Source organism: Chiloscyllium punctatum, chromosome 32, assembly GCF_047496795.1.
Source record: "Chiloscyllium punctatum isolate Juve2018m chromosome 32, sChiPun1.3, whole genome shotgun sequence".
Taxonomy (NCBI): domain Eukaryota; kingdom Metazoa; phylum Chordata; class Chondrichthyes; order Orectolobiformes; family Hemiscylliidae; genus Chiloscyllium; species Chiloscyllium punctatum.
Genome location: NC_092770.1, coordinates 2,383,982 through 2,395,643, shown reverse-complemented (window position 1 = coordinate 2,395,643; position 11,662 = coordinate 2,383,982). Strand labels below are relative to the sequence as shown.

The following is an 11,662-nucleotide window of genomic DNA, read 5'->3' as shown; positions in this document are numbered from 1 at the left end:
GAACTTAATGGGTAGTGTTCTTAACCTTCAGGAATTAGCAGTCAGTTTGAAGTGATGTCTGATATATGTTGACAGTTGAAGCTTGATTTTAGTTGCAGATTTTTGGATTAGGTATCTTTTTCTAGGTAGACAAGCTCTTCAAACCTTTAACCAAGAATCTAGAACTTTAACATTATCATTTTGTTCTAACTTTAGAGTAAACACTATGAAATGGCTGAGCATTTAATTATTTTAAACGTGTCCTTTTTTGATAAAATTTTGCTGAGGCAGACTTTTATTAAAAGATGACATTTTACGCTGCAGTGATGTGCGTTGGAACAAAGGTACCATTTTGAAAGCATCTGTGGAGTACATAAAGTGGCTTCAGAAAGAGCAACACCGTGTGCGAGAATTAGAAAACAGGCAAAAAAAACTGGAACAAGCTAACCGACGGCTGCTGCTACGGATTCAGGTATGTCTAACCTAAAGGTCAAAGATTGTTTGTACTAAGCAGTTGCTTGAACAGAGGGAAGAAGCACCTTAGTGCTGCCAGCAAAAGAAGACTAGTTGCTCTTCTGAGTGGTGAAAGAAACAAGAAGCAAAAGTTGCAGATATCACTGGCAAAGATGCCTCACAGCCTCCTCCCTTGAAGGTGGTGATGAGTTGCCTCTGAATCACTGCAAACAATGGTGAAGATTTTCCCAAAGTGGTAGGGTGCTTCAGAAATTTCAGCTTGTGGTATTAAAGGAATGAGAAGATGGTTGGATGTCGAGGTGATGTATGAATTGGGAGAAGGTAGGTTGTTGTGTGCCTAATGTATGCTGCCTTTGTTCTAGATGGTGGCAATTATTGTTTTAGAAGTGACAGTGGGTTCAGCAAATTTGCTTTGATGGATGTTGCACACTGCTTTCACGTTATCCCTATAAATTAGAAGAAATGAATTTCATTAAGATGGTACTGCTGATGGGCTGTTGGGTCTGAAAAGTGTCAGATTTTTGGGTTTTGTTGGTGCTGCGGTCATCCAGGCAAGTTCATAGTATTCCACTGTACTATGTTTTTGCAGCTTGTAAACAGGATTTAGTGGATCTGGTGAGAGACCGAGACCACATTCAGATTTGCTCTGTAGCTGCAGTACATGTACTTGGTACAGTTAGTTTTGGTAGATGATGAGCTCCCAGCAACACTTCCCCTACCTCCTGGTTATACTGTTGAATTTCAAGAGGAAGGATTTAGTTTCGTGTTGGTGCTGGTCAATGCCTGACACTTGCAGTGAAACGTTAATCAGCATTTAGCAGGATGCTATCCACTTTGTTATAGGGTATAGACTGCTTAATTTGAGTAATTACAACTAGATTTAAATACTGTATTCAGCAAGTTTTCTGAAATGTTGACTTCCCTAGTTATGATGGAGAGAAAGTCACTGAAACAGCTGAAGATGATAGGGCTTGAACATTGCTAATTTTGTACTTTATATGACTCCAGCCAGTGGCGAATCTTCTCCGATAACTTACTAATTTTTTTGGCAAGGACTTCTTGACAACGTTTGGTGAAATCCCTTTTTAAATAAAAGGCAGTTGCACTCCTCTCTGAAATAAAGTTCTTTTGATCGTTGGACTAAAGGTTACATTAAGTTTGTATCTTGTGATCCTGGGAAGATCTGATTAGATTTAGGTGGGCAATTATGGACATGTGTTTGTTAGCATTGACTATTTCCATTGCTCAATAGACTATTGAAATATGTAAAAGATGCAAAATTTAGTTTGTTGTCCAGGGTTCGTTGATAACTAAGCAAAGCAGTTTTCTGTTGGATGTCAATGTGCCACATTGAAACAAGTTAGTTTGGGCCATGGCTGTTTCACAGTTCTGAGTAAAAACAGGTAAAAACAATGACTGCAGATGCTGGAAACCAGATTCTGGATTAGTGATGCTGGAAGAGCGCAGCGGTTCAGGCAGCATCCGCAGAGCAGCTATAGAGTAGTCTAACTCTCACTTCAGTTATAGGTTCTTTTTAAAAAAAAACTGATGTGCTTCCTTGCAGTTCATGGACCCATTTTTGTTTTCCCTACAGTGTGGAAAAAGGCTCTCCAGCCCAACCAATGCACACTGACCCTCCGAAGAGTAACCTACTCAGACCCATCTCCCTCACCCATGCACCCAACACTATGGGCAATTTAGCATGGCCAATTCACCTGATCTGCACATCTTTGGATTGTGGGAGGAAACCGGAGCACCCGGAGGAAACCCGCGCAGACACTGGGAGAATGTACAAACTCCACACACAGCACCCGAGGCTGGAATTGAGCCTGGGACCCTGCTGCTGTGAGGCAGCAGTGCTAACCACTGAGCCACCCCATTTTAAGTGGTGTCTTCTACAGAACACTTTTAATTTTTTTGGTGTACTTTAGTTCTGGCCCAAATGAAGAACACAGTCATGTAAATAACTTTCTTTGTAAAAATAAGGCTTTTAATGTTCTGATTAAAGTGTTCTTATAATCTTTCCTCTGCTAGAGTCTATTTCCAGATGTTTGAGTGTAATCTGAAGGAAAAACTTTAGTCAATAAGCTGACTTAATACAGAAGTTGCTTTCTTGGCCTGAAAAGAGTGCAACTTCTGCATTCTACAGTTAAAGCCTGGGCCCACTACTTGTCCCTGTAGGCTTTTGTTGTCTCGTTCCCACTCCAAAAAGTGTAATACTGGCGCCTACCTGTCCCCTCTGGATAAGGTTCCTCAGTAGTGGCCGCTGGGCAGGCATCTGAGGTAGGTTCCGCCCCCAGTGGATATGCTGGTCTTGATGAACCCCATCAGGTCTGGCACATGTGTATAGGGACTGCTGAAATTCATTGCCCCTGTGCCATTCCAGAGATTCTGAAAGATGCAATCCTGTCTTTGCTACGTTCAGTTAATATTTAACATGTAAAGGTTCACCCCAATTTTATGATGGTGAGAGGGAAAGGACAAATCTCTCATGTGTAAGAGCCTGGAAATCTGAAGGTGAAAGGCTTTTTTGGAATTGAGGATGGGAGACAGCCATCGCTTTTTAAATTTCTTTAATGTAGCTGGGTTTTCTGGTATAACCAGCATTTATTGCCTCTCCCTTGAAAGGGGTGGTTGTCCCCCATTTTTGGTATTATTCATGAATAGGACATGGGCAAGACTGGCTAGACAGTATTTATTGCCCTTGAAGGTGGTGGTGAGATGCCACCTTTTGAACTGCAGCAGTTCATGTACTGTGTGGTTTGATCCACAATACTCTTAAGAAGGGAATTCCAGGATTTTGATCCAGCGACACTGAAGGAACAGTTATGTTTCCAAGTCAAGAAGGTGGTGTTCCCATGTATTTGCTTCTATAAACCTTCTAGATGGATGTATTTGAGGTTTCGAAGGTACAGGGGATAAAACCTTAGTACACAATGTTGAATTTTGCCAATCTGTAAGATGCATTGTTGCTACGGAGTCTGTGGTGGAAGGAGTGGATGTAATATCAATTAAACAGGCTGCTTTGCTTGGATGGTGTCAAACTGGAGCTGCACTCATTCAGACAATGAGTATTCCATTCCTCACCTGAGCTACTCTTGTAACCACTAGTTATTTGGCGGGTCCAGTTGTTTCAGGTCAATTATAAACCCAACTTGTTAGTTTGGTGGGGTAGGCAGTGTTCAGTAATGATAAAACAATATCAAGTAAGTGTCAAAAGGCAGACGTTGCCTGGCATTTGTGGTGTGAACATTACTTGTGACTTGTCAGCCTAAGCCTGGATATTCTGATCTTGTTGCACTTGAACATGGATTGCTTCTGTATCTGAGGAGTTGGGAATGTACTGAACATTGTTCAATCATCAAACGTTGCCACTTCTAACCTTATGATGGAAAGGTCATTGAAGCAGCTGAAGACTTTGAACCTAAGGAATTCCTACAGTGATGTTCTGAAGATGACTGGCCTCTGATAGCCAAGACCATCTTGCTGTGTGCCAGGTATGACTCCACCCAACAGAGACCTTTCTCCTGACTGCAATTTTGCTTGGGCTTCTTGATGTTATTCTGAGGCAAATGCAGCCTTGATTAGATTAGATTTGATGCTAAGGGTTGTCACACTCTCTCCATCTCTGAAATTCAGCTCTTTTGTCCATGTTTGAACCAAAGCTGTAATGAGGTTAGGAGCTGAGTGGTCCTGGCAGAACCCAATCTGGGTATTGCTGAGAAGGAGCTGCTTAGCACTGATGACATCTTCCAGCACTTAACTGGCCAATTACTGCCCCAGTATTGACTTTGTCCTGCCTTGTGTAGAAGATATACCTGGGTAATTTTCCACATTTCAGGTAGATGCAAGTGTTGTAACCTTTAGTAGAAGAGCTTTAAGGGTGTGGTTACTTCTGGAGCAAAAGCCTTCAGTTGAAGAATGCATCAACAACCACACTCACGTGACTGCAGGCTGACCAGGGAAGAAGAGTGAAGCAGCAGTAGTGATGGGAAGGTTTTATTTTGGATCAGATAGGGTGAGCATTTCTGAAGTTCTATAATTCCATATGGCATTTTGCTTCCTCAGGACAAAAATGTCAGTGGCTGCTGGCTGTTTTTCTGGGGCAAGGTGAATATTTTGAGTTGTGAGGCACACTGGTGCCAGTGATGTTGGTAGGTCAAGAGATGTGGTCCTCTGTTGAACTGAGTTAAGTAGAACTTGGCAATCTTGTTTGTAAAAGTAGTAATCTGTCAAGAAATAGGACTTTAAGAAACATGTGGCTGGAAATTATGGTGCAGGAGGGAGGGCTTTAGATTCCTGGGTCAATGGAATTGGCTCTGGAGAAGATAGAACCTGTACAAGCTAGGTAGTTGCATTTGAACAGAGCTGACACTTCCTTTGTAGAAATTTGTTAGTGGTCTTGGTGTTTTGAAACTAAAATCAACAAGGGTGTGGGAATCACAATATCATGTACAAAATACTGGGAGAGATCATTAGCAGTAGAATAGATAACAGTAAATTCAAAGTTGGCTTTGGAATAAGGGAGAAATTGAAATTTTATAAACAGAATTCATCGTGCACTTGAATGCACAATAGAGTATAATAACTGAAGAGTTACAAGCACTCTGTTCGATGTCGTTATAGGTCTGCTTCAAGGAAGGGAATTGGGTGTTACGTAATTTCATAGTGTTCAGCAAAGAGGATGTGTAGCAGTATTAATGAGTATCCTCAAGAGTTTAGGAGTGAATAGGTTTTCCTACAGCTAAGGAACAAACTGCATTCTCTAGGTAGTCTATAGGTAACAGACTATGACAGCATGTGGTGCATGTGAAGTCATGTACACACCATATGTCCCAGATGAGCACATTCAGGAAATTCCTGATGAAGGGCTTTTGCCCACAATGTCTTCCTTTCCGCCTCCTCTGCTGTCTGACCTTCTGTGCTCTTCCAGCACCACTCTAATCTCCAGCATCTGCAGTCCTCAATTGTGCCACATTCAGGAAATGCCAATACCTGTAAATACAGGCCACCCAATTAAACTTTGGGTAAACTACTGGAAAGAACACTATGATATTAGCTGCTACTTGGAGAAGCACATTAATTGGGGATAATCAGCATTGTTTCTGTCAGGGAAGGTAATGTGTTGCTAACTTCAATATTTTGAAAGAGTAATGAGAATTGATGGAGGTGGTACAAGAGATGTTTATGCAATCCTTTTTTAAGGAATTGGGCAAGGTTTCGCAGACTTAAGAAAAACATTCATGAGATACAAGAAACCGTTGGATCCAACACTTACTCAGCAGGCAGCAAAGGGTAATGGTTATGTTCTTTTGAGGATGTAACTCTGAAGATGGACGAGGGAGATCCAGTAGATGTAGAGTACCTGAACTTTCAGAACACTTTTTTGAAAAAAGTCCCACATAGGAGGTTAGTGAGCAAAATTAGGGCGTGTGGTATTGGGGGCAAAGTACTAACTTGGATTGAAAGTTGGTTGGCTGACAGGAAACAGTAATGATAAACTGCTCCATTTCGGAATGGCAGGCAGTGACCAGTGGGGTACTGCAGGGATGGTATTAGTAATAACATTTAGCAAATATGCCGATGATACTAAGCTGGGTGCCAGGGTGAAATGTGATGAGGATGTTAGGAGATTACACTACATCTGACCACTCACCTAATCTGTCCAGATCACCCTGTAATGTGGATAAATGTATGGTTATCCACTTTGGCAAGAACAGGAAGGCAGATTACTACCTAAATGGAATCAATTTGGGTAAAGGGGCAGTACAAAGAGATCTGGGTGTTCTTGTACACCAGTCAATGAAGGTAAGCATGCAGGTACAGCAGGTAGTGAAGAAGGCTAATAGCATGCTGGCCTTCATAACAGGGATTGACGAGAAAAGCAAAGAGGTTCTTCTGCAGCTGTACAGGGCCCTGGTGAGACCACACCTGGGGTATTATGTGCAGTTCTGGTCTCTAAATTTGAGGAAAGACATTCTGGCTATTGAGGGAGTGCAGCGTAGGTTCATGAGGTCAATTCCTGGAATGGCGGGATTACCTTACACTGAAAGATTGAAGCGACTAGGCTTGTATACCCTTGAGTTTAGATGACTGAGAGGGGATCTGATTGAGACATATAAGATTATGAAAGGATTATACACTCTGGCAGCAGGAAGCATGTTTCCGCTGATGGGTGAGTGCCGAACCAGAGGACACAGCTTAAAAATACTGGGTAGACCATTTTAGGACAGAGATGAGGAGAAACTTCTTCACCCAGAGAGTGGTGGCTGTGTGGAATGCTCTGCCCCAGAGGGCAGTGGAGGCCCAGTCTCTGGATTCATTTAAGAAAGAGTTGGATAGATCTCTGCAGGATAGTAGAGTCAAGGGTTATGAAGATAAGGCAGGAACAGGATACTGATTAAGGATGATCAGCCATGATATATTGATTGGTGGTTCAGGCTTGAAGGGCAGAATGGCCTACTCCTGCACCTATTGTCTATTGAATGGAAAGCTGTTCAAGTAGTGTTGCATACGGCTCAGCTTTGGTTTCCTTGTTATCTAATGTATTAAATTTGGAATTTAAATGTTGGAGGTATGATTGAGACACTTGCTGACAATAAAAACATTGGGTAGTTGATGGAAAGGATACCTGTCAACTGCAGGAAGAGATCAATGGTTTGCTTGCATGAGCAGAGAAATGTCAAGTAGAACGCATTTTGGAAAAGTGTATAGCTTATAAATGAGAAGGGCAAATGTGGTGAAATGGAACATACAACAAACACATGGTTATTCAAAAGGGGTTGCTGTATTGTGTTTGTACACACGCCCTTGAAGGCGTTGGAGAGGTAGATAAGTTTGTAAAGAAGATATTAAGATGCTTTCCTTCACTAGTAGAGCTGTTGAATACAAATGCAGGGCTATAATCTTGAAACTACAGAAGGAAACTCAGTCCACAAATGGAATCTTGTGTATGGTTCTAGTTATGACAGTACAGAAAAAGTACTATCACTCTTGAGTAATGGGATTTACAATATTATCATGGCTTGAAAATTGCCAGCTTTGAGGAAATTGGCTAGACTAAGGCTCTTTCTAATAGAGCTGAAGGCTGAGTTAATTAAGATGTATGAAATAACAAACTTTTGGATAAAGTGGATAGGTATACTGGTTTTTCATTGGTGATATCAGTTTACTAGGGATTGTAAAGCGGTTGATGGAAAGATTAGATTAGAACAGGGAGAACTTGTTTCACTCTTAGGGCGTGGTAGTGTTGAGAACTGCAAACATTGCACCCTTGCTCAGAAGTGTGTGGCTAAACCTGTTACAGTCAGACCAATCAGTTTCCCTTGGTGAGGTGGAAACATGGAGAGACGACAACGTTTTGGGTTTTGGTCAGTAAGGCACTTATAAAGGGAACACTTGTGCTTAACTTGAGTTTTTAGGTGGAGCATAATGTAGTTAATGTGTACAGTATTTTGCAAAGGGGCTTGGATATAGTGTCACAAAGATTTTGAAGTTTTGTAACTTCTGAAATCTAGGGCAAAGTGTAGAGCCATCTAATTTGGTATAAGTAACTTGGAGACAGCAGATAACAACATGTTCTACTTTTAGGAGTAGAGCCCTAGATGTACACAAACATTTAATCAGCATCTGGAACAGGCTGTTTGGTTCCATTTCTTCCTTTGCTCCGACATTGCTATTTGTTCCAGGCAAAAGATTTTAACAAGGTGGATATGTCTCTAACTTAACTATAGATGTAAGTTTGGACTGAGGTTGAGATGGATATTGTAATTAGACCTTCCACAAATATGTCAAAAGGGTCAAATTTTAGTCCTTCAGGCATTTGGCTGACACTATTACAATTTAGTCCACATTTAACTAAGCAATGGAAAGGCCCTACACTCTAGTGTTCAAGATTATTTCCTCCATATTTTAATGCAAGCTATCATTTGTCATTTACAAAATGCAAAATCCAATGCATCTAAGATGGCTTTCTCTTCTCAGGAGCTGGAAATGCAAGCCCGGGTCCACGGACTGCCCACTGTGTCATCAGCCATTAATCCAACTGAGCTGGTAACTCACATTGTCAAGCATGAGTCCTACCAAGGGGACAATAGCCCTGATTATCTGCAGCAGCCAAGCTTGTCACAAATGTTGAGTGAACTTAATGAAGCATCCTGTAACTTCTTGGATCCATTGTCACACTTTACAGACTTGTCATTCAGTGCTGCTTTGAAACCGGAAAACCGGCTCGATAGCATTCTATTAGACAATACAATCTCTCCACTGACATCTGATCCACTGTTGTCTACAACATCACCACCCGGTGCATCTAAAGGAAGCAGTAGGAGAAGCAGCTTCAGCACAGATGATGAACTGTGAAAAATATCCTTCTGTGGTGCAGTGAGGAACAATGATCATTTCACTTCTTAAAAATGATTAAAACATTAAGGTGATTTGCTTACTGCTTGATGCCTTGAGACATTTTCACATCTGGCTGTTAACATTTTTACTTTGAAGGTTAGAATATTCTCCACATTTTTTTTAATTTCACTTTTGCTGCTATTAAAAATCCTTCACAAGGGAAACTTGATCCAGTAATTACATGGACAAATAAATCTAGTATTCTGATGGGACATAATCATATGCACAGTTAATAGAATGCTCCAACATTCTTTTTCACTAGGTGTATTTGCAAACAACTGATTCTTTGTATATTCACGCACATTTAAGCAAAACTTTTATTTTCAATCAGGCTTTTTTGAGGACAGAAATATGGGAATTTTCATAGTAATGGGATCTGCCAAAACAGTCAGAAATTGATGCTCTACTATTTTATGTAGATGCAATATTGGCATGTCCTGTTTAGTTAGAATGGTTACAGACATTAAATAGTTTGGTGATTGGTCAGCTGAAATTGCATTTTTCTAAATATAAAATAAACATTTCATTTTAGAAATTGAAAATTCTTTCTACTCCTGCCCCACAACTCTGGCTTTGAGTATTTGAGTTCAGGTTGCATTTTTATGTTTCAAGGAAGGAGGTTAATCTCCATTCAGTTGATTCTTGTATGACTGAGTGTGGACAAGAATCCAGCTTTAGTTCCCAACTTTTGTTTTAGAATAATTGTGCAAAAGGGAGATGGTAAATTAATTATTTGAGAAATAATAAGTATGATGCAAAATGTTTTAACTTGTATTCTGGCCCTTTTCTGGACATATGGGGAGTTATGTTGCAGCATTACATATGAAACCCCTGTTCAGAGTGTAATTAAGCTACATATTATTTAGAATCATAATACATTAAAGTGCAAATTGTAGAAAAATACTTGAGTATATTTTGTTTAAAAAGTTGAAGGCTCCCATAATGTTAAGGAGTTTTAAAAAGTTAATTTCTAAGGAATGTTACTTGTGTTTATTTTACAAACAGTTAATGATCTAAAATTTTTTGTTTCGTTAATATGCTTTAGTGATCTTCCTTGTGAAGTATTTCATATACCTCAGAAGCCATAAAACTCTTTCATTTAATGTTAACTCTCTGCCTTCCCCTTCATTTGTTTAACCAAATAGAGCAAATAAAACATTGCAAATATTTTAATGAGCAGAAGGGGCATTACAGTAACTCTTTAAATTTCCCATTTTTCAACACCAGATTGCATTTATGCTGCAACTTCAATATATTGAAGCACTTAAGGTGTCTTTACAATATAAAGTAAAACATGGGAGGCTTAGCCCACAGCAAAGCATTGAGGAAAGTGACCAAAAATCTTGGTCAGTGCTGTTTTCAGAAAGGCATTAAAGGGAGGTGGAGAACTAAGGGAAATTGAGGAAATTCTATACTTAATTCTTAGCTCCCAAATCTTGGTTGGGGGAGGTGGGTGGAGAAAGAAAGGTGAGGCACAGAGCCAGTAAACAGCAAAGTCAAAAACAAAATTGTAGACTTTGAAGGTGAAAGACATTGGGAGGAAGACCTGCAATCATGAAGAATGACTTTTAAATTTGAACATGATTTTGGGCAACAGGTATCATAGACCTGCAAGGACTGAAAAGATGGGGATCAGGAGTTGGTGTTGGATGAGATATGGACAGTAAGATTGAAACCTTTGACCCCTATGATTGATTTAGTTGTGGCTGAGGATTGTTGAAGATTTTGGGACTTGTTGAAACAGATGTGAAGTATAAATTTTTAAAAATATCTATATTTGCTACAATGTGGAGTGGGAAATGTGTGATATCTTAGTGACATTGTTATCCTTAGTTTGGAAGGCTGCTGTTGAACTTACAGCATTTGATAGTAATGCAAATTTCAACTGAGTGAATCATTTAATGTTAGCCCAATAAAATGGGGGGAAAAACCTCTGATTTGATCTTGAAGTATTTAAACGAGTCCTTGCTTTAAAGGCTGAGACAAATAAGTAATTATGGTCAATGAAAACTAATTTAATGGAAGAAAATGTTTTGCTATTTATCCAGCTCTACGTAAATGAGTTTGAAACTTTGTCATGCATAATATGTAACAATGTTAGTTTCTGAAATGAAGATATGAAAATATTTGAAGCTCAGTAGAACAGAGGTGACTAAATAGCTTGTGCAACAATATTTTGGGTTGACCATTGAGAATCTAATCTTTTCAAAGCTTTAAACTAATGTGTATTGTCATTGTATTATTTTGTAAGCAATAATCTTTGTAAAATTTGTATAGATTTTTAATCTTTCATGTAAAAGATTGTGATAAATTCTTTCTGTACATAATTTCAATGGCACCAGAAAACATTATAAAAACATTAAACTCACCATACAAATTTATTTGAACTTTTTTCTTCAAACTTGACCTTTTTGGTGTTCAAAGGTAATGCAGCTTCAAAGCTTGGAAAAACAAATTGCACAACAAAAGACCAAGCTTTGCTTCAAAGACAGAACACTGGAAAAACTCCTCAGGAAAGGACTTGAGTGAAGAGCTCAAAAAGGGAATTGGGAGAACAGGAAGGGACCATGAAATGACCTTGGCAAGTAAGATTAAAGAGAATCCCAAGGCATTCTATGCACTTAAAAACAAGAGGACAACTGAAGAAACGGCAAGACCACTTGAGGATAAATGAGAGCACTTGTATTTGGAGGTGAGCATGTGGACAAGATCCTAAATAAGTACTTCATCTGAATATTCACCAAGGAGAAGGATATGAAGGATAGTGAGACTTGTGTGAAGCATGCTTCTAGGGCATTTTCTTTTT

General features: G+C 39.6%; 1 protein-coding gene across 5 annotated transcripts in view; it reads left to right on the top strand.

Moving 5' to 3' along the window:
• The window catches only part of tfec (transcription factor EC), an 84,483-nt gene extending 73,294 nt beyond the window's left edge, over positions 1–11,189 (top strand). For 3 of the 5 annotated variants that reach the window (XM_072551484.1, XM_072551483.1, XM_072551486.1), the window contains 2 exons: positions 271–451; positions 8,437–11,189. In XM_072551484.1, the coding sequence (XP_072407585.1) occupies positions 271–451; positions 8,437–8,814 (559 nt within the window). In that variant the 3' untranslated portion in view covers positions 8,815–11,189. The remainder of the gene's footprint in view (positions 1–270; positions 452–8,436) is intronic. The other 2 variants (XM_072551485.1, XM_072551487.1) reach the window with 1 other exon arrangement.
• Positions 11,190–11,662: the final 473 nt, after the last annotated feature.